This window comes from Babylonia areolata, chromosome 23, assembly GCF_041734735.1.
Source record: "Babylonia areolata isolate BAREFJ2019XMU chromosome 23, ASM4173473v1, whole genome shotgun sequence".
Taxonomy (NCBI): Eukaryota; Metazoa; Mollusca; class Gastropoda; order Neogastropoda; family Buccinidae; genus Babylonia; species Babylonia areolata.
The window spans coordinates 10716321-10740018 of record NC_134898.1 but is presented as its reverse complement, the minus strand read 5'-3'; the positions used below and the strand labels follow the sequence as shown (position 1 = coordinate 10740018).

At 43.0% G+C, this 23698-nt stretch overlaps 1 protein-coding gene across 1 annotated transcript in view; it reads right to left on the bottom strand.

Annotated features, from left to right (window-relative positions):
• Positions 1 to 14683, bottom strand: part of LOC143298198 (uncharacterized) — a 37956-nt gene extending 23273 nt beyond the window's left edge. The window contains exons 1-6 of the mRNA XM_076610966.1: positions 14495 to 14683; positions 13210 to 13371; positions 10396 to 10483; positions 6705 to 6822; positions 3173 to 3293; positions 686 to 838 (exon numbers count right to left, since the gene is read on the bottom strand). Of these exons, the coding sequence (XP_076467081.1) occupies positions 686 to 838; positions 3173 to 3293; positions 6705 to 6822; positions 10396 to 10483; positions 13210 to 13371; positions 14495 to 14666 (814 nt within the window). The 5' untranslated portion in view covers positions 14667 to 14683. The remainder of the gene's footprint in view (positions 1 to 685; positions 839 to 3172; positions 3294 to 6704; positions 6823 to 10395; positions 10484 to 13209; positions 13372 to 14494) is intronic.
• Positions 14684 to 23698: the final 9015 nt, after the last annotated feature.

The window sequence follows — 23698 nt, the reverse complement described above, 5'->3', positions numbered from 1 at the left end:
AAGATGGGCAGATAATGTGAGCAGAGAGTTGTGGTTGTAGACATTCTGAGAAAAGGATCATGGCACTCATAGCATCTCTCAAGTCTTGCCTTCATCTCCACCGTCATTTTCCACCAATCACAGTCCATGTGGAAGGATGTACGGATAAAAATGTCGACGTTTCTGATCAAATTGAGTCTGTTTTCACAACACGCACTTTTTTTCTGTTTTTTTGTGTTTTGTTTTGTTTTTTTAAAGATTTTCTCCGTTATAAGAAATACTCAGGTAATGTATAGCATCTTACTGTTTGTCTTACCACAATTACAGCCATCAGGAAAAAAAGGGCAGGCATTGTATTGTACTGCACTGCACTGCACTGCACTGCATTGCATTGTATTGTATCATATTGCATTGCTTAGTATTGCTTTGCATTGCTTTGCGTTGTATTATATCTTGTGCACTTACTACAATTACTGCCGTCAAGACAAAAGTGCAGCTATTGCATTGCACTGTATTGTAATGCACTGCATTAATGTTATTGTATTGCATCATATCATACTGCACTGCATTTTTTGCCTTGTACTGTATTGTATTGCATTGCCCTGCCTTGTATTGTATTGCATTGCCTTGCATTGTATTGCATTACATTAATTTGCACTGCATTGCGCTGCACTGCACTGCACTGTGATGTGTTGTGAAGTCCTACCACAGTTGCTGCCGTCTGGAAAGAAGCGCAGAAAGTCTTTGAGCAGGGGAGAGGTGGAGGTGGGGAACACGGGGCTGCAGGTTGCCAAGGCGATGGCCGGACCTCCTCCCACCTCCGACACCTCCTGAATGACCACCTCAAAGTGCTGGATCTCTGCAACAGGAAAAAAACCAAAAAAACCCATCACTTCCGAAGAGAAAACGAAAGTAAAGATTTTTTCTCTCTCTTTTTTTTTCTTTTTTCGGTTTGTTTTGTTTTTCAGGGCGGGCAAAGATATGTGTTTTGTGCATGCACTGTATCATTTTCTAGTTTTGTTGCTTAAAAATCATTGCTGTTTAATTTTTTAAAAATAATCTTATCAGTTTTTTTTTTCGTTCTTTAACCATTTATCATGTTCTATTTGTATCTCATTTTTATCTTCTTTTTTTTTTATGTTTGTGCACCATCCATCAATTTTTATTTGGATCACATTCATCAAAAACTTTTTAAAAGAGAGAGAGAGAAGTACTGAAAAGAAAATGACATTCAATCCAAGCACACATACACATGCACACTCACACACACACACAATATATATATATATATATATATATATATATATGCATATATGTACGTGCACATTTCTGTCAACATACATATGCCCGTATGTGCATATGTTTACACACTCTGACACTCAAGCACACACCAATGCAAAAATATGTGTTCACCTTCTCTGTCTTTGTCCCTCACAACCCCAACCCCCCCCCCCCCCACCCCCACCCCCCCACCCTGCACTTCCCCCCCCCACCCCCCACCATATCGAATGTGGGGGAGGAGAGAAAGACTGTTTCTATGAAGCGATGCCAGTTAATAAACAGAAATCTAACCCTGTTTCTATGAAGCAATACCAGTTAATAAACAGAAATCTAACCCTGTTTCTATGAAGCAATACCAGTTAATAAACAGAAATCTAACCCTGTTTCTATGAAGCGATACCAGTTAATAAACAGAAATCTGACGGGCACAATAGCCCAGTGGTTTAAGCGTTGGACTTTCAATCTGAGGGTCTCGGGTTCGAATCATGGTAAGGGCGCCTGGTTGGAAAAGGGTGGAGATTTTTCCAATCTCCCAGGTCAACTTATGTGCAGACCTGCTAGTGCCTGAACCCCCTTCGTGTGTATGTGCACGCAGAAGATTAAATACGCACGTTAAAGATCCTGTAACCTATGTCAGTGTTCGGTGGGTTATGGAGACACGAAAATACCCAGCATGCATGAACCACGACAGAGCCATCGGCAAGTCGATGTTGGTCGTGTAACGGAAAGAAAAAGAAGAAGAAGAAGAACCCTGAACCTGCACAAGAGAGACAAGATCTCTGTGGAGATCAGCCGCCGTGGCGAAGTGGTTAGTGTCGCGGACTGACGGCTGGGAGGACGCGGGTTCGAATCCCAGCGGAGGTGGGTTTTTCGGCCCGTGGCCGGCTCCTACCCAGAGTTGAGTGTGCTGTGGGCTTAAATGGGGAGACTGGGACCACACAGTCGAGTGTCATCCACTTCAAGGATGCGTCTTTGGGTGTGGTGCTCTAATTACCTGACCAACACTGCAAGTGTCTGTATCTCTCTGGCCTGGTTAACTCTCTCCATACGAACGGCGAAGAGACGACGTTAACAGCGTTTCACCCCAATTACCACCATCAAAATATTGCAAGCAGAATGCTCTTATACTGAAGAGGTGAATGTTGACAAAGAATACCACAGTTCTGACGACGGAAGCTAAAAGTTGGGTCATTCAGACACCCACTGGACATCCGAGGTGTCTGTGCAGAGGAGAAGAGAGGACTGGCCGTACTGAGTGAGTTAATGCCAGGATATCATTATGACAGGAAGCGTAGAGTACAGCCTTGTCACGCAGTCCCAAACCAAAATGGACCTCCATAGCAACATCATCATCGTCATCCTCCTCCTTCATCATCATCAGTATAAACAAAACAATCTCAAAGTCTGTGGCCTTTCATGCCCTGCTCTCATGGTGACCTCAGTTTCGATACCCTTCCACTTCTGTGCTTGGGGTGAGTCCTGTCAATGTCGTCAGTGTCGGCAGATTCATGAGGGGCTGTTGTTTGAGGGACGTTGTGGCGGTCTCCACTCTGGGTGGGACGCTCACTCAGTCAGGCTCCACGACTAAGCCATTATTGTCGTTAGAGGGGGCTTAGTAGGTGGTGTCCTAAGTACGTTAAATCAGAACAGGCACCACTGAACACCACCGAAGTGACTCAGCAGCAGTGCAGGGTCTCCTCTGGTGTGTGGCCTCCTAGCGACCTAACATTGATGGTTCCCTGTGCACTGCCGACGCTGGAACTGTGACCGACGAACCCGGATGTGGCCGTGTATGGAGGAATCTAAATGAGCGGTGTGGGAGTAATGCCACTGAAACGGTGCAGATGATGTAAAAAAAAAAAAAGAAAAAAAAAGACCTCTGTGGTGATGAAGCACTGCAGGTTTTACCCACCAGTGGACAAGGGATGTGGACTCTGAATGATCACCTCCTTCTCCTTGCCGTCATAGGTGAACATGTTGTGCTCCAAGTCGAAGATCACACCAGGGGGCTTGATCCAGTGCAGCATGTTTTTCTGCAACAGGCGCAGGCAACAGGCAACAGGCGCCTGATATGATTTTGAAAATCATGACGCTGGGCTTTTAACAGTGAAAGGGCTGGCTAATGCAAACATACACCCAAATATGAGAACATATGCATGAACACATACATAGATACATAGTTACATACATACACACACACACACACACACACACACACACATACTAACTTACAGAGACAGACAGACAGACAGAGACAGAGAGAGGGACATACAGGCAGGCAGATAGACGGATGGACAGACAGACATAAACACACACACACACACACACACACACACACAGGGAGAGGCACAGAAGCAAAACAGGTAAGACAGCCAGAGCTCAATAAATGTATGCATGCCCACACTAATGCATGCAAGCATGCACATACACTCATAAAAAGTACACACATATGTGCATGCGCAAACACACACACACACACACTCACTCACGCACACACACACACACACTCACTCACAAACACGCACACACAAATACACACACACACACACACACACACAATTAAGCACACAGACAGTTAAGCACACACAACTGACCCATATACAACTAACATGCCAACCAATCCACCCACCTACCCAGAGACTGTTCAACTAAACAAACCCACTGATTAACCCCTTGACAGCTGCTAACGAGTATGCTTGTCAGTGAAGGGCTGTCACCTTACTGGGGTAAGGTACTGGCTGCCAGTCACCATGACCTATTTGGACTCTTTCTTCTTAGGACTGCCTTGCTCTTGATCAGCTAATCAATGAAACAACTTAAAAAGGTCTCTCCACTCTTTTTTTTTTTTTTGTTATTTTTACTTCCTTTTTTTATATATACTTTTTTGTAATTTTTTTTTTGGGGGGGGGTTATTTTTACTTCTTTTTTTTTGTTGTTATTTTTACTCCTTTTTTTTCATCTTTTTTTTCTTTTTCTTTTTTTTTCTCAAGGCCTGACTAAGCGCGTTGGGTTTCGCTGCTGCTGGTCAGGCATCTGTTTGGCAGATGTGGTGTAGCGTATATGGATTTGACCCAACCCAGTGACGCCTCCTTGAGCTACTGATACTGATACTGATACTGATCTCCACTCTTCTGCTGATGGCAGACCGTCTTCTGCCTTCCCCAAATTCAGCAGAGAGATGCACGGTGGAGGAGCTTTTAGTTCCTCCGCTGTGCAAGCCTGGAATTCACCGCCTTTTTCAGTCCATCACAGTCCCTCACTCGCATCCTTTGAAACGAACCTAAAAACATATGTTTCTTTTATGCCTGTTTGTTTGGGCATGTGACTTGCGTGTTTGTGTGGGCATGTGATATGTGTGTGTGTGTGTGTGTGTGTGTGTGTGTGTGTGTGTGTGCGTGCGTGTGTGTGTGTGTGTGTGTGTGTGTGTGTGCGTGTGTGTGTGTGTGTGTGCGTGCGTGTGTGTGCATGTGTGTGCGTGTGTGCGTGTGTGTGTGTGTGTGTGTGTGTGAGAGAGAGATTAGGTGCTTTGTGTCTGACTGACATGTTATCATAAAGCCCTCTGAAAGGTTAGAAAGCACAATATAAATGTTGCATTCTTCTTATCATATCATCATAATCATTAGCGATAGTAGGATTAATAGTAGTAGCGGTAACAGCAGCAGTGTTAGACAAAAAGTATAAAGTCATCAGAGCAATTTCAGAAGAGAAAGCATAGTAGTAGTAGTAGTAGTAGTAGTAATGTTAGACAAACAGTACAAAGTCGTTACAGCAGTTTCAGAAGACAAAGCTTACTAGTAGTTGCAGAAGTAATAGTGTTAGACAAGAATTACATCATCACAGCCATTTCAGGAGAGGAGGTTTACTAGTAGTAGTAGCAGTAGTTGTAGTTGTAGTAGTAGTAGTAGTAGCAGTGTTAGACAAAAAGTATAAAGTCATCAGAGCAATTTCAGAAGAGAAAGCTTACTAGTAGTAGTAGCAGTAACAGTGTTAGACAAAAATTACATCATCACAGCCATTTCAGGAGAGAAGGTTTACTAGTAGTAGTAGCAGTAGTTGTAGTAGTAGTAGTAGTAGTAATGTTAGACAAAAAGTACAAAGTCATCACAGCAATTTCAGAAGACAAAGCTTACTAGTAGTAGTAGCAGTAATAGTGTTAGACAAAAATTACATCATCACAGCCATTTCAGGAGAGAAGGTTTAATAATAAATAATAATAATGGTATTTATATAGCGCTGAATCTTGTGCAGAGACAAATCAAAGCGCTTTCGCACCAGTCATTCACACGCATGCATAACTCTAAAACTGTAGAAATTAAAGACAAGGAAGGGCAGGCAAAGGAGGCTATTTTGGGAAGAGATGGGTTTTAAAGCCAGACTTGAAAGAGCTGAGTGTGGAGACTTGATGAAGCGAAAGAGGAAGTTCATTCCAATCGCAAGGTCCAGAGACAGAGAAAGAACGGCGGCCAACAGTCGAGTGTTTGAATCTGGGAATGCGTAAACAGAGTGGATCCGAAGCCGATCGTAGTGAGCAAGATGGAGTGTAGAGGTGAAGGCAGCCGCAGAGATAGGAAGGGGCAGTTTTGTGAATGCATCTATAACATAGAGTGTTGATCTTGTACTTTATTCGGTGTGAGACAGGGAGCCAGTGGAGATGTTGCAAAAGAGGAGTGATGTGCTCAGATCTTTTCTTTCTGAGGACAAGTCGGGCAGCAGAGTTTTGTATGCGCTGAAGGGACTGAATGGATGAAGAAAAAGGTTTACTAGTAGTAGTAGCAGTAGTTGTAGTAGTAGTAGTAGTAATGTTAGACAAAAAGTACAGTCATCACAGCAATTTCAGAAGAGCTTACTAGTAGTAGTAGTAATGTTAGATAAAAAGTACAAAGTCGTCACAGCCGTTTCAGAAGACAAAGCCTACTAGTAGTAGCAGTAGTAGCAGTAGCAGTGTTAGACAAAAAGTACAAAGTCATCACAGCAATTTTAGAAGAGAAAATTTACCAGTAGCAGTAAAAGTGTTAGACAAAAATTACATTATCACAGCCATTTCAGGAGAGAAAGCTTACTAGTAGCAGTAGCAGTAGCAGTGTTAGACAAAAAGTACAAAGTCATCACAGCCATTTCAGAAGACAAAGCTTACTAGTAGTAGTAGTAGCAGTAGCAGAGTTAGACAAAAAGTACAAAGTCGTCACAGCCGTTTCAGAAGACAAAGCTTACTAGTAGTAGTAGCAGTAGCAGTAGCAGTGTTAGACAAAAAGTACAAAGTCGTCACAGCCGTTTCAGAAGACAAAGCTTACTAGTAGTAGTAGCAGTAGCAGTGTTAGACAAAAAGTACAAAGTCGTCACAGCCGTTTCAGAAGACAAAGCTTACTAGTAGTAGTAGCAGTAGCAGTGTTAGACAAAAAGTACAAAGTCGTCACAGCCGTTTCAGAAGACAAAGCGTGACAGACCTCACTGTACTGAGGGGCACTCATGGCAGCCTCTGGCCACATCAGCCCCAGGTCAATGGGGCCGTGCTCCAAAGCAATTGTCGGGAGGAAGCAGTTGTGGTCAGGCTCAAACAGGTACCTGACCCACACAACAATCATCATCGTCATCATCATCATCATCATCATCATCATCATCATCAACATCATAATAATCATTATCATTATCATTGTCAGCCGCAGCAGCAACATCATCATCATCATCATCATCATCAAATCGTAATCATATGAAGAAGAAGAATATTAGTGACACATTTTTGGAGCACATTCCTCAAATATACATTGGGGTTTTCTTTTCAGAGTTTAATTAATGTATTTCACAAGACAGTTTCTAATAAAAGACATTTTTAACAGCAGAAAATCAAGAACTACATTAGTCATTAAGATGATAAGCTGACTTTAAAAACTGCATGAAGCAATCTATGACATGGACAGTTTGTTCCATTCTACTGGGCCTAAATAGGAGAAAGAGTGTTGACTTCATGACATTTCTGTCAGGTCTGAAAATTGTCAGTACCCTGGAATCAGCAGTCCAACATAAACATCCAGAAGAGTACAGACAGAAAGTTTGTGACAAAGGCATACGGGTGCGGTACAGTTTGAAACATTAAAACACACAGCAACTAGTTTGTAATAATAATAATAATAATGCACATTTATATAGCGCCCTTTCTCACTAAGAGCTCAGGCCGCTTTACATGAAAGAAAACTATTACAAGTAACATAAAACATTCATGACCACTCTTTCTCAAAAACCCCTCCCCCCACTCACACTCTCCCTTTCCCACTCTACATACATCCAAAGTGAGCTGACATGGGTGATGTTGGAGAAAAGGAAGCTGAGAGTACTTATAGGTTTTAAAAAGATGAGTCTTTTGTGATGAGTGAAAAGCAGAAATAGAATCAGATGCACGGATATGATGAGGAAGGTTGTTCCAGATGTGAGGAGCAGCAAAGAAGAAAGAATGTTCACCACAGGTTCTTGTACTGACATGAGGAAGTTTCAAAAGGTAACAGTCAGAGGAAGAGCAGAGATTTCTTGTGGGAGTGGAAACACTGATAAGCTCAGACAGATAAGTAGGTCCTGCGGAGTGGAAAGCAGAATAGCAGAGACACGCAACTTTGTATTTAATTCTCACTTCAATGGGGAGCCAATGTAGAGTGCGGAGGTGAGGAGAAATGTGATCAGTACGTGGGACTCTGAGAGTCAGACGGGCAGCATTGTTTTCAAGTTTTTGAATTAGCTGAAGAATATTATGTGGACAGCCTATAAGAAGAGAAATACAGTAGTCAATTCATGACAGCACAAAAATCTATCAAGCGAAAGATGGGCAGCCAGTACAGTTTCTCAAGAAGAGAAGTTTGGGTGCGTTCATACTGACATACATGACTGTCCCTCTTTATCATCACTTACAGAGCTGAAGGGTGTTCATGCTGACTCTGTCACTTCCACACACACAAAGATCATGCATGGCTGACACAATTCTTATGTGCATGTGGACGGAAAAGGAGTCGTGTGGGGGGTGATCTAGCCTTTTTTTTCATTACTGGCAAAGATGTCTATCTTTGAGCAATAAACCCTTTCGCTGCCAGGAAAATAAGATTGAAGTGAAATCTATTTGCCAGGGTTTTTTCACAAAAAACGGATATAAATTTTCAAAAAATTCTGTGCTCTTTGTTATTGGAGAAAGACCCATGAAAGTACATATTTTCTGAAAGGTAAATGAATAAAGAACCCAAACCACATGATGTTTTCCCATTTTATATATTTTTAGTTACATGCTGTTGTTATTAAATCAGTGTTTTGCTTTTTGTCACATTTTCAACTTGTTCATTACAAACATTAGTCAGGTAATTTGCACTAAAATATCCTATTTTCTGGACAAATGGATATCTGCACACACAAAATCATACTGCAACAACCACAATAAAAAAAATTTTAAAAGAGATACACAATGCATTGTGACTTCTCCAAGTGATAATATGGATGTTAGGTACGCCCCCTCAGTCTCCACCCCCCACCCCCCCACCCCTCTCACAGGGTCACTTTATCCAGTTCTCATCAGACCGCATTGGCTGAGTGCCAAGAAAATCGCTCACACTTTCTGTCGTCTGCTACAGCTGTACAGCTGGCATCACTCACCGATAGTCATATCTTGGCCACTCTGTTGACTGCTCCCTTTATTTTCTATCAAATCGTCCTATAACTGTTCATCACTGTCTTCTCCTTCAATTTTACGTTTCAATTCTTTCTGAGCATCAGCTAAAGAAAGCAATTTTGGTTGATTTAGTTCACCATGATCGCATGTCTTGAGCACGGCGTCAGTCCGACATTTTGTTGAGCGAGCGAGGAGAGGAGCAAGACAAACACTGCGGCCAGTAACCCAACCAAAACGTTCAAATAAAGGACTGCCTCATGACATAGATGGTGTTTCTAGCTATGAATAGAATCTAGAAAGATTCCCCAAGCTAAAGTGACCAGTATTTTTGTCAGTGAACTGAATGCAAACCAGGGAAAAGTCAGAATATTTCAATGACGAGTTATCTCGTCATTGTTGCAGCGAAGCATACATGCTTGTGATGACAAGTTATCTCAACACATAGGCAGCCTAGGGGTTAACACATCAAATATTTATACTCTCCATTCATCTTTCATGATTTGTTTGTTGGGTGTACAGATACTCGGAAAGTCGCTTGACACTTCATGTTTCTTTTCTTCCACCACCACTACCAAATCAGTTTCTGTTGCCTCGTCAGCGCCTTGTTTACCAGAAATGTGCAGCTTCTTCTGCGTTCACTCGTATGCACACGAGTGGGCTTTTACGTGTATGACTGTTTTTACCCCGCCATGTAGGCAGCCATACTCCGTTTTCAGGGGTGTGCATGCTGGGTATGTTCTTGTTTCCATAACCCACCGAACGCTGACATGGATTACAGTATCTTTAACGTGCGTATTTGATCTTCTGCTTGCATATACACGCGAAGGGGGTTCAGGCACTAGCAGGTCTGCACATATGTTGACCTGGGAGATTGTAAAAATCTCCACCCTTTACCCACCAGGCGCCGTCACCATGATTCGAACCCGGGACCCTCAGATTGACAGTCCAACGCTTTAACCACTCGGCTATTGTGCCCATCGAAATGTGCAGCATCTAGCCTCCCAACTCACTCACAGATAGAAATCATGCGAATAAGTATGAACGCCTCTTCCAAAGTCTGAAAGTCTAGGGGGGGTTTCCACATCTACAGTACCGTCGTGGACAGCAGTATGAACATAGCCTTATATGGGTTTGTCTGGATCTTGTAAATATTAGCCTTGCAGCACAGTTCTGGACTGTCTGAAGTTTTTGAATGAGATTGTAAGGAAATGCAGGCAGCCCCTCAGATTTCAAGAACGAAACCTTCCATACAAAGTTTGTTATCAAACTGACACCCAAGCTACGGACATATACTGTAAAACGAAATTCCACTTTTACCAGTGGTTAATTTGAATTTGAAGGTGTGATCCTCATGTCTGTGTTGTCAACCAGTAATGCTTCAATCTTTGTGCCATTCAGTTGTAATTTGTTAGGAGACATCCGAGATTTCATTGTCAGATTCCACACAGAGAGAAGTGATTGGTTTTCACTAAATCCTTTTTTTCTTTTCTGCTCACCTTGTGGCGACTGGATAACCATTCTTCAGGAAGATGACGGTTGACGAGGTGTCGCCAAAGTAGGTCACTAGCACACCAAAAATATCACCTGGGCAAAAATGTTAATCAGATAAACATACACAAAAATTGCAACACACACACACACACACACACACACACACACACACACACACACACACACACTACACAAACACCATACAGAAAAAACAACACATACACACACCATATACCTTACACATACACATACACACACACACACACACACACACACACACACACACACACACACACACACACACACACACACACACTGAAACTAAGGTGCTGCAAAGCAAAGCATCTTGCTAGACACTTTTTAAATTGCATACTGTTGTCAGCTGGTCCTCAAACCTTGCCTTTCAAACGGGTTTTACATTCTGGTCATAAACAGTCAATGCACCGAGTTTGTGACCACATGTAAAATCAATACTCCATCATATCATATTTCCACACATCTGTCATCCTTTTGCCATGTTGTGACCTTGAATTTTTAGCTCATCACCACCACCACCCCACCCCACCCATCTTTTTTTTTTTTCTACCCGATCATCCGCACTGTTTCAGTGGCATCACTTCCCATGCTCTTCATTCAGCCACAGACACAGGTTCATCTGCTGCAGTACCAGTGCCGGCAGTCCTCATTGTCATACATAGTCGCCTGGAGGCCACACACCAGGGGAGACCCTGCACTGTTGCTCAGTCACTTTTGGTGGCATTCAGTAGTCCCTGCTCTGATTCAGCAGTGCAGGACACCACCCACTAAACCCCCTACTGGCAAACGGTGGTCGCTTAGTCGCTGAGCCAGACTGAGAGAGATCATCCCCTACACAGCGGAGACTGTCACCACGTCCCTCCAACGACTTTCCTCCAGGAATTTGCTGATTCCTAACACTGACATCCCCACTGGGGGTTTTTCCTCTCTCCATGCATGACCGATCGCTGTATCAAGATTCATGGAGATTGGACGATCTTGTCCTCTCTCTTACACCAGCAAATGTTTCCAACCATGTGCCGTACTGTACTTTTGACCTCTGACCTTGAATTTTGACAGAGGTCAGGTTCTCAACAAGTTCCATGAAGGTTTATAATATAAAAAGATTAAGTATGATGTGAAAACTTTTTTTTCTTTTTTGGGGGGGTGACATGGGATGACCTTGATATTTGACCTCTCACCCTGCTTACCATGTAATCAGAGAAAGGTGAACGGAAAGAATGTCAGTTATAACTGTCATCTACAAAGGTTGGTTTCCAATACCACTTGTAGAACCTAAAAAAATGCCTAGTGTTTCAGTATGGACGGATACATACAAAGACACACACAGAGACACAAAAAGACACACACAGACACACACACACGCACACTGAAAGTCAACGCCTTCAAGAACCAACATGACTACCAGCACCACTGCAGAGTTCTGCCCACCCGCTTCTCACCAGCGAGCCAACAACAGGCAGCATGGTGGGTTTTTCGGCCCGTGGCCGGCTCCTACCCAGAGTTGAGTGTGCTGTGGGCTTGAATGGGGAGACTGGGACCAGACAGTCGAGTGTCATCCACTTCAAGGATGCATCTTTGGGTGTGTTGCTCTAATTACCTGACCAACACTGCAAGTGTCTGTATCTCTCGGGCCTGGTTAACGCCGGGATATCATTATGACAGGAAGCATAGAGTACAGCCTTGTCACACAGTCCCAAACCAAAATGGACCTCCATAGCAACATCGTCATCGTCATCCTCCTCCTCCATCATCATCAATAGTCTGGCTCCGCAACTAAGCCATTATTGTTGTTAGTAGGGGGGCTTAGTAGGTGGTGTCCTAAGTACGTAAAATCAGAACAGGCACCACTGAACACCACCAAAGTGACTCAGCAGCAGTGCAGGGTCTCCTCTGGTGTGTGGCCTCCTGGCGACCTGACACTGATGGTTCCCTGCAGACTGCCGATACTGGAACTGTGACAGACGAACCCGGGTGTGGCCGTGTATGGGGGGATCTAAATGAGCGGCGTGGGAGTAATGCCACTGAAATGGTGCATATGATGGGGCAGCCAAAAAAAAAAAAAAAAAAAAAAAAGAACAGGCAGCATAGAGACACTGCACTACTTAAGTTATGTATCAGTTTGCTAAGTCTGTAGGTTTTCTTGCTGGCAGAACAATAACCAAGCCCTTTGGAGGGCATCCAACATCACACAAGTCACAATGATTACAAGTCATTTCATTACACAGACCCTCTTCGTTCACAACACCCAAGTCAGGAATTATCCAGCGGGTGCAATAGCTGAATGGTTAAAGCGTTGGACTTTCAATCTGAGGGTCCTGGGTTCGAATCTCGGCAATGGCGCCTGGTGGGTAAAGGGTTAACATATGTGCAAACCTGCTAGTGCCTGAACCCCCTTTGTGTGTATACTCAAGCAGAAGAGAAAAGACACACGTTAAAGATCCTGTAATCCATGTCAGCGTTCGGTGGGTTATGGAAACAAGAACATACCCAGCATGCACACCCCGGAAATCGGAGTATGGCTGCCTACATGGTGGGGTAAAAACGGTCATACATGTAAAAGCCCACTCGTGTACAAATGAGTGAACGTGGAAGTTGCAGCCCACGAACGCAGAAGAAGAAAAGGAATCATCCCCTCGTAAAACGCAACCTTCCAACACACTAAGATCCAAGCCCTGAACAGCTTGACCATAAAGACTTATTGCCAACAGGTTTAATGGCTCAAACAAAAAGAAAAGAAAAAGAAAAGAAATAAAAACAAGAAAAACCAGACAACCACGTACCAATGCCGAATTTCTGGCCCTCAGTGTTGGCCACACAGCGATGCGAGCTGTAGCACTGACCGTTGTCACTATGGTAACCCACAGAATTGGTCCAGTGACCGGGGCAAGCATCCTCGGCAATATCGGGTCCGGCGATGCCCAGGGTGATGCGGCTTTTGGGCGCTGTGCAAACCAGTATCACAGTTTTCAGAAACTTTCTTTTTTAATTTCTCCAAAAATAAACAAAAACAAAAAAAAACTATAACATATATCTCCATTACTCATGTTTATGGCATGTCAACAAGAAACAAACTTGGTTCAGAATTCTGAGACACCAGACCTGATCGCAGTCTGAATGCTTTAAACAGATGACAAATTGCAAACGGTCTGTTCAGGCCCAGATACCATGAGCAACGTTAACTGACTGAGCTGACTGGGAAATTCATAGAATTTAGGTGATATACACTTATTCTCAAGTCATGCAGGACAGGAGGAAAAGGAGTGAGAAACAGACAGACAGAGAGACAGACAGACAGAGACAGAGAAACACTGAGAGACCGAGGCAGACAGACAGAGACAGAAAAGAAACATGAGACAGACAGAAACATCACAATTTTTGTTTGTGTAAAATTTCAAATCTGCGTATGCTTTCTCAGTAACTTAATACCAGTTAATAATCTCATCACTGAAATGTATGCATGAACAGCTGAAAAATGAATAAACAAAACGACGGGCATCGCTTTGTGAGGATGCCATCTGGTTTGGTGATATGAAGAAGCTGATTACACTGGTAGGTTTACAGACATAACAACAGAGTAACAATAGCAAAATCAGGACATGTAGAATAAGAAACAGTATATATAATATATAAATATATATATATATAGAGAGAGAGAGATAGATACAGATACAGATACATAGATATGTGTGTGTGTGTGTGTGTGTGTGTGTGTACATATATATCGAGTACATATATATATATATTCATCTTTATGTACATAATTATATCTATATATCTATCTGTCTATATATATGTGAATAAAATACATTGCCATACATGAACATAAATTGTAGCAGATGCATGTAGCACACATTGTTTAAATGAATTATCAAGATAAACACACACACACACACACACACACACACACACACACACACACACACACACAGAGAGAGAGAGACAGAGAGAGACAGAGAGAGACAGAGACAGAGACAGAGTAACAAAATTAACTAATCTCAGAAGAAACTTGAAACAGCCAAATTCCATAAAAACCAAGACCGTTCACTCAAAAACGTGGTCCTTTACCCAGAGCACAGATCTGAGCAAAGAAGTAGGGATGTTCTGGTGTCAAGGGACTCAAGTGTTGCAGGAAATTGCAGGTCTCTGAGAACTGTTTGAGACGCACATTGCAGACCTGCCCTGGCATCGGCTCGACGTTGTCAAAAATGATATCTCCGGCACAACGAAACAGAGACATCTTTTCGGGAACTGCTCTGCAAAACGTCTGCTGCCAGACCAAACAAAAGAAAAAGAAAAGAAAAGTTAATACAACAAGAACAATCAAAAGACTTACTGTATATATACCATGTATATGGCATTCATACGAGAATACACTATTCATTAAAACAGTATGACATAGCATGGTAGATAGAGTACATTAAAGCTGAAAGTCAAATCATCTTATTTCATTTCATTTTCTAAAAAAAATTATTAAAAAAAAAAATTAAAAAAAATGGGGGGAGGGAAAGAAAGTTTACAGATTCAGGTCAGAGGAAGACGAGAAAGAATGAAAATTAAAAACTGGTACTTTAAAAACTTTGTAAGTCACAAATTCAAAACAGGAAAAAAAAATAGATAAATACTAAAAAATGTATTCAATATTCTTTTTCTTTTTTTTCTTTTTTCTTTTTTTACATTCAATATAAATTACAAAATATACCAAATAATCTCTCAAATATTAATATCAATCAGTCTCAATAAAATTAATCATCAACCATAAAAAGACTAATCTTTTTTAAACTGAAATATTGCGCACACTAATTTTTTTTTTTTAACTAATATCCCAACTACTGTGGCACATTAAAAATCAGCATTGAATCTTGTACATGTCTCTTAGTTATTAGTATATGCATATAGATAGATGGTTAGATAGACAGACAGATAGATAGATATGTCTGTGTGTGTTTATATCTGTACAAGATAGTAACTTGGCATGCATTATGCTTTTTTTTTTTTTTAACCCATAAAAAAAAAACATAGTGTGAAATATTTCTGTATCTTGTTAGTTGCTTTACAAGATCAATTCACACACACACACACACACACACACACACAACGCATACACACACACACACACACACACACACACACACACACACACACACACACACACACACACACACACATACACATACACACACACACACATTTGTGTACAAGATTTCTCACAACTATAAGTATCATGAGAAAAACAAACATAAAGAATGAGACTATGAGTGTAATGCATATGTATATGTTTATTAAGATAGTGTACTTGATCCAGACTGTCAGCAAGCACAATGGGTCAAAATAAAAGGGAGGGAGAGACCGAGTTTCGTACAGGAAGGGGGTGGGCTTTGCAGGCTGTGGTCGAGGGCAGAGGGGGTGAGGTGGGGGAAGTGTTGGAGAAGGGCAAGGACATACGGACCTAGATGACAATAGGTTAAAAAAAAAAAAAAAGGTTATAAAACAACTCAATGATCTTTGCAACAGTACAAAGCATACAGATCATAAGTAATGGTCTGTTAATGTGTATACATTATATGTGCATGACATCATGTGTGTGTGTGTGTGTGTGTGTGTGTGTGTGTGCATGTGAATTATCTTGTTTTTGTTTCTGAGTGAGTGTGCATGAAGCTTCTCCCTGCTTGAAAAGGAGCTCTCCTGTCTTTCAGTTCAATCAATGTGGAGAACTACTTTCTCAAGAAAAAATAGTTAAATGTGCTGGTTATCATTTAACTTCTGGGTCACTACGTTAAAAAACAAACCGAACTGGCCTTACTAGAGATTTGAAAAGGTGCATGTATAGTTTCCTTGTCACATACTTATTATACTTTGGACGTTCTGTGGTTACAATTAAGTGGGTTAAAACTGTAAGGAACAATGTCAAATTATGCTAATGTGGTGTAAGTGTCAATTCATCACTGCTTATCAATGGGAAGTGGCCAGATTGGTTGTAACTTTCACCATCTAAAAACATTTGATTTTATAAGACAAAGACAAGAGGATCGAAAGGGAAGAAAGAATGAAATTTGACTGCATGCACAGTTTGTTTTTTTCTGCCCCTAAAGAACACAAGACAGGCTGAAGAGATGGCAGGGAATCTTTGACTGACCTGGGACTGTGCTCAGCTAGTTACTGATAATACACCTATGATTAAATCACACCAAGTGACACATCTGCTTTATGAACTTGGGTATGAGAAGACAGTGTTCACCAAATCCTTTACCCATACTACTATATACCTACGCCTTAGCTTCTGCTTATGCACAAAATGTTGTCGTCTTTCACACTGTCAAATAGACAATTATTAGTAATATTACCCCCAAAAAGTTGGTTCTGATGCTGTAGCACACATTTCAATTTCTACAAGTATGATACAGCAGTATGTAGGGTTCTAAAGTTATTGCCAACAATATCAGTCAAATGATTCATATCATTATATAGTTCAACTTCAATTATTTCCACGTGACAAAATCATCGTCCGTTATCTTTTGTGGATTAATCCTATCAGGGCTTTCCTCTACAGATAAGATTTAATTAAAATAAAAAATAAAAAGGGGGGTGGGGGGTGGGGGAGAGAAATGGAATAAATAAACAAACGCAAAAGCCTTGATGACGTCTAACACGTGACTTGGTATTATGCAATGTTCAGACACACTCTTAAAAACTGCCTGAAATTTCAACTTTCAAGATTGGTTATCAAATCCGGTGTTGAGTTTCGAGTACTTGTGACACGCTCGAACGAACACGAACAGGTCTATTCTCATTCTTGATTCATATAGAACCTGACTGACAACTGCAAGTCACCTCTTTCGTCTTGTAATTCACAAAGCCATCAATCAGTTCCGGGTGCTTTTCAGTCAGAAGAAAAACACTCTTTCTCTGTACCCTGAGCTTGTCTCTTCGCGGTCATGAGCCATGTTGCGTTGCCAAAACATTACGCGAATAGAGATCCAGGGAAATAAGGCTAAAAATCATACATTCGATTGCACAAGAAGAGTGGCGCCCCTTGTCGGCGCATACAGTTTCAGTTTCAGTTTCAGTAGCTCAAGGAGGCGTCACTGCGTTCGGACAAATCCATATACGCTACACCACATCTGCCAAGCAGATGCCTGACCAGCAGCGTAACCCAACGCGCTTAGTCAGGCCTTGAGAAAAAAAAAGTGAATAAATAATAGATAATCTTACATAAATAAATAAATAACAACTATGACATAAAAAAGGTAGTAGTAATGATAATAATAAAATAATAGTAGTAATAATAATAATAATAATAATAATAATAATAAATAAATAAATAAATAGATAGGCATGCATACACTCACATACCTCATCCTCTACCCCACCTCCCCCCGCACCCCCACCTCTCCCTCACACACACACACACACACACACGCACGTGCACAGAACTCTACTGACACTTGTGTACACTTACACTCTCGCGCATGCACAAACGCACTCAAAAATACAGACCCACACATGCACACAAACACACACATACACACACGCACAGAGGCTGCCACTGATTGGCCGCAAGAGGGATGGGAAAAGATCTCTGATGCCAAGAACGTGGCGTCTAGTGTGTTGCTCAGTCTATTGTATTTGGAAAAGCCCACAGAGACTCTGTCCCGTTTTGAAGAAATTTGCGCAATGTTGGTTTGGAAATGATGCCGATATTTGTTTGATTAGCAAAGCATCGTGCTCTACCTTTCATGTTAGACTTACGGCCACTCCCTCTCTCTGCTTTTATTTCTTTGAGGCGATCGATGGTGTGATGGCCTTGTACCTGTTCTTTTTGATATTCTTTGACTTTTCTGAGGATTTCCGATTTTCCTAGATGTAGGCCGCTCGTTGGTGTTGCGTTACCAGCAAGTCTGTCAGCTCGCTCATTTCCCTTAACACCTGCATGTCCCGGGCAGTATGACCATGTGAGTTTTTTAATCTGAGAGTTGCGCATTGCCTTATGCCACTCTGGGCTTCCCATTCCGTTTTCAATTTCTGTATGAGGTTCATTGAGTCGGTTAGAATCATGGCATGTTGGTTTCCGGGCGTATGGATGGACGATAGCCACTGGAGGGCATGTGTCACAGCTTCAACTTCCATCGTTAGGCTGGAGGTTGTGACTTTGTAGGCAGCATTCTCTTCCCTAACTGTTTTTCCATTTTGTTTCGCAGTGAATCCCCAACCGGATTGGTCTTTGGTGACTGAGCCATCTGTGTATATGATGATGTCCTCTTCTTTACTGTTTTCTTCTCTGAGTAGTTTCACTTCCGCATCAGTTTTGCCCTCTGGCCATTCCCGACAATGTCTTCCTAGAGTGGGTGAAATGGCTGTGTTGAATAGATGGTTGAGGTTTTCGGGGTTTTTCTCCCATTCTTTTGTTTCTTTCAGGTCTTGTAGTCGGCATACTAGCTGGATTGTGTCTTCTGCTTGCCCCATCCATGATCTTCCTCGTCCTAGGCGGCTGCCTTTTGGTTCTTTGACTGCGTCATGCAGTGGGTTTTGAGGGTTTTCTAATGCTTTGAAGTAGGTCTTGACCTGTTCTAACTTGTTTCTGGCCTGCACTGAAGGAAGGTCAAGCAGGTATCGCATGGTTTCTGTGGGCGTGTCTTTTGTTGTTCCAAGGATCAGCCTCATAGCTTCATTTTGGACTCTTTCTAATTTTAGGAGGTTGCTTTGAGACGGTGTTGTTAGCCCAAGTCTGTAGTCGATCACACTGAGGACGAGTGATTGGTATAGCAGGAAGAGGTGGCGTTGTTCAATACCTTTGGTTGCCATTGCTTTTAAGACTGAAAGGCCCTTTTTGCATTTGAGAACAGTATTTTCCGTATGTTTTCTGAAGGTCAGCATCCTGTCGAAGTGTATTCCTAGGTAGCGTAGGCATTCAGTTTTCTCGATCTGAATCCCATCGAGTGACACAGAAGGTGGTGATTTGCTCGCGGTTCTGTTGTTCAGGGTGCACAGCAACGTTTGGGCTTTCGCTGGATTGATGGAAGATCCTGTGTCTTTGCACCATTGAGCAATATTGTTTAGTTGTTTCTGGACGGCTTTAGTTCTTTCCTGAGCATCTTTCGAAGTTTTGAAGACCAGGCCATCATCCGCAAGAGTAAGCACCCGAGCTATTCCATTGTTGTTTAAGTCTGCAAGGCCCTTCGTGTAGACATTGTAGAGGACAGGAGAAAGCGGAGACCCTTGTGGCAGTCCCATGGATAGTTTAGAAGGTGCAGACATCCAATCTCCGAGGCGTAGGACGACGGTTCTTTCCTGAAGCGCTGCTGCTATCCATCTTGTCAGTGTCAAACTTACTCCATACCTTAGTAGCAGCTCCATGAGGTGCGCAAACTGGACCTTATTGTAGGCATCTTCAAGATCGATTGCTACTGCTAGTGTTTCTTCTTTTCTTTGAAATCCTTCATACACCTCATATGCAAAAGCAGCTGCGTTTTCCCATGTGGACTTGCCTGTTCTGTGACCACCTTGATTTGAAGGGAGAATGTGCCTGTGTTCAAGATCCCTTGCAAGTTTCCTGGCTATCATGCGTTCCATGAGCTTTCCGGCAATGTTTTGCATGGTTAGGATCCGGTAGCCGCTTACCTGATGATGGTCCTTTCCTGGTTTTGGTATGGGTTTTAAGAAGCTGTGTGTCCAGTCCTCCGGCACATGTCCATTGTGGAAACTGTTTTGATATAGATTGAAAAGGTTGCTTCTGTCTTCTTCCGATAGTTCCTTGATGTCCGAGTAGCGGACTTTGTCTGGGCCAGGAGCTGATTCTTTCTTGCATTTAGCTATTGCTTCGTTTAGATCATCTATTGTCAAGTCATCATCAGGTCCAGTCTGCATAAGGGTTTGGTTTAACTCCTCAACATATTTCTTTTTCTCATCTAAGTTTCTTTGATCGCTCTGTTGTATGAAACGTTTGAGCAGGGCGGATCCTTTTTCTTCGTTTGTCTTAAGCTTGGTTCCGTCAGTGTCTACCATGTCTGGGGTTGTTGTTGTGCACGTTTTCCCTTCCATACAGTAAACATGCACAGTGCAGTTGTACCGGGAGGAAGGTTGCTGAATGGTGAAGACGCTTTCTGGCTGATACAGTGAACTTGAGGGTCTGGGTTCGAATCCCGGTCTCGCCCTTCTTCCCATGTTTGACTGGAAAATCAAACTGAACGTCTAGTCATACGGATGATACACTTGTGGCGCACTTGGCGCACTGACTGAAAAAGAAACCGGCCAAGGCAACACTCAATATAAGTCAGTGTTGTCCTGCAAAACTCTGTAGAAGTCCACTCTGATGCTCAAGGCCGGGTCTGACTAGTTGTGCGGCTATTGTCAGGCCCCAGCTTGATCTGCCTCAGTGCAGATGTAGCGGTGTCGGCGTATAAAATACACTGGCCGCCTTCTGAGTACTGTGCGACCGTGACTAATAATTTGACCGGCAGTCCGGAACGCAATGACGCGGCCTCTTTGAAAAACTGAAACTGAAACTGAAATAGCGTCAGAATGATACTTGTTACGTTCATTGCTTTTTTTTTTTTTTTTTATCAAGTGAATTCCTGTGGGTACTCTCCATCAGGAACCATATTTATTTACTGTTTATATCTGGAATGCCCCATGCTCTCCTCACGGCAGTCGGGAGCGCTTCCGTCTCCCATGATGTCGGAACTGAAGTCACCCCGGCGTATCGATACTCAGTCCTCCGCGTCGATAGCTCCCGGGTGTGTGTCAGTGTGTGTGTGTGTGTGTGTGTGTGTGTGTGTGTGTGTGTGTGTGTGTGTGTGTGTGTGTGTGTGTGTGTGTGTGTGTGTGTGTGTGTCAGTATGTGTGTGTGTGTGTGTGTGCCGTGTGTGTGTGTGTGTGTGTGTGTGTGTGTGTGTGTGTGTGTGTGTGTGAGTATGTGTGTGTGTGTGTGTGTGTGTGTGTGTGTGTGTGTTCGAGTCAGCGTGTGTCAGTGCGTGTGTGTGTGTGTGTGTGTGTGTGTGTGTGTGTGTGTGTGTGTGTGCGGTGTCAGTGTGTGTGTGTGTGTGTGTGTGTGTGTGTGTGTGTGTGTGTGAGTCAGTGTGCCGTGTGTGTGTGTGTGCGCGCGCGCGTATGTGTGTCAGTGTGTGTACTGATCACTTATGACCCGAGATAACTGACGGCGCAGACTGACGAAGACCTACACAGGCAGATAAAAGACTACGCCCTAGCTCGCACACTGAGCTGCTGGTCAGGCATCTGCTTGGCAGATGTGGTGTAGCATGTATGGGTTTGTCCGAACGCAGTGACGCCTCCTTGAGCTACTGAAACTGAAACTGAAACTCACACACTGAGACAAGTGTTTTACCGCGCGCGGCCAGACAGAAAAGGGGATAGTACACAGAGAGAGAGCCCCGGAAACGGACGGAGTGACAGAAAGACAGATGCCACTGAGACAGAAGACGGGTGTAATTCAGCCGAGAGAGACAGACAGACACACTACGGAGACAGAGACAGAGAGAGCCGAGACACTTTTTTCTCTCCCCTCCCCCTCCCAAACTGAACCCCCCGCCCCCCACACCCCAATTACGCCCTCTCTCCTTTCCGATCTTCCTCGTCGCGTTTTCTGTCCATGAAAATGTGTTCGTCGGCTACGCGCGCGTGGATGTGTGTGTGCACGTGCGTGCGTCACGGTGCATTGCGGTGTGTCAGTGTGTGTGTGTGTGTGCCATGTGTGTGTGTGTGTGTGTGTGCGGTGTGTGTGTGTGTGTGTAGTCAGGTGCGTGCGTGCCGCGTGCGCGCGCGCGTGCGTGCACTCTGTGTGTGTGTGTGTGTGTGTGTGTGTGTGTGTGTGTGTGTGTGTGTGTCAGTGTGTGTGATATGTAGGCCTATTAGTTTAACTGAGTCACTGATTATGAGTTCGGCCGAGGATGACTGACATATTCATACCTACATCAGAGAGACTCGGACAGAAGAGTGTACTGAAGCAACAGCTGAGGTTGTTGCCCTCAAAATTGAACAGACTGCATTCTGAATCTGACGACTGAAGAATTCTTTGAGCATCACGTTAACTCTGATAAACAGAGAGACAATGAAGGAGGGCCAATGGGGTGGTGAACGGGACAGCCCGGATATGAGTCAGTTGAATGTTGAGTGTCTGGGTTCGATTCCTCGCCGGCGCCGCTCTACCACTGAGTCTTTTCTCCCAAGTTTGACAGGAAAATTCACTGATACTGAGCGCCGTCTAGTCAATCAGATGAGACGAGACGCTGATAAACCCGTGTAGAAGAAATCCACTCTGATAGGTACAGAAATACTCGTGACATTGGAATGCACTCAATGCCTTACCAAGCACGTTGGGTTATGTTGCTCTTCAAGCCAGGCATCTGCTTAGCAGATGTACGCAGCAGCATATATATGGATTTGTTCGAACGCAGTGACGCCGGGCCTCCTTCAGAAGCAGAAACTGCAACCGTCTACATGACTCGAGAACAAAACAGCGATAGAAATGGGCAGACAACGTCACCGTGAGAGGACAGAGAGGAGCTTTGCTGAAACTCATGCCGTTTTGATCCCACGACCGACAGCCAGGAATGGTGAATGTTGGCGATGCGTTCCGCCGGAACCAAGTTTCGGGACCGTGACAGTGACCGCTAAACTGACGTCCAAAACATGCAGCTGTTGTTGAACTCATTGGAGTGAGGAGGTGAGATTTGATGAAGAAAAAAAAAGTATGAAAAGAAGAATTAGTCATTCAGATTTTTTTGGATTAAGGATTCAAGAAATTACCAGCGTGACAGCCTACGGGATACATGGATGGATAAAAGAAATTGCAGCGGTACTTGATGTTCTAGTGTACACAAACAAAAGAAATGAAATGATTCCCTGAAGTGACTTCAGTCATATATCTTTCGAAATAACAATCATAATTTATAACAATATATTTTTTTAAAAATTTTAAAAAAAGAAAGAAAGAAAAAAAAGTGAAAACGACAAGCGGCCATGTCTTACAGCGTGGACAGACGTGCGCGGACGACAGATAACGATGGAGTGGCCAACATTATAACTTCATCATTTGTATAAACTGATTAAGCAGATGGGATATGCCATGGTTCAACTGGTGATAAGTTGTGGTCCTACCCTAACCGCAGCCTCCCCCATCCCCACCCCCACCCCCCAAGGAAAAAAAAAGAAAAGAAAAAGAAAAAAGAAAAAGAAAAAAGCACGCGCCTATGGATTCTAAGCAGGGAGGTAACTGCAAACTCTTCTGTGTTGAAATTGACAATTCTTTATCTCATG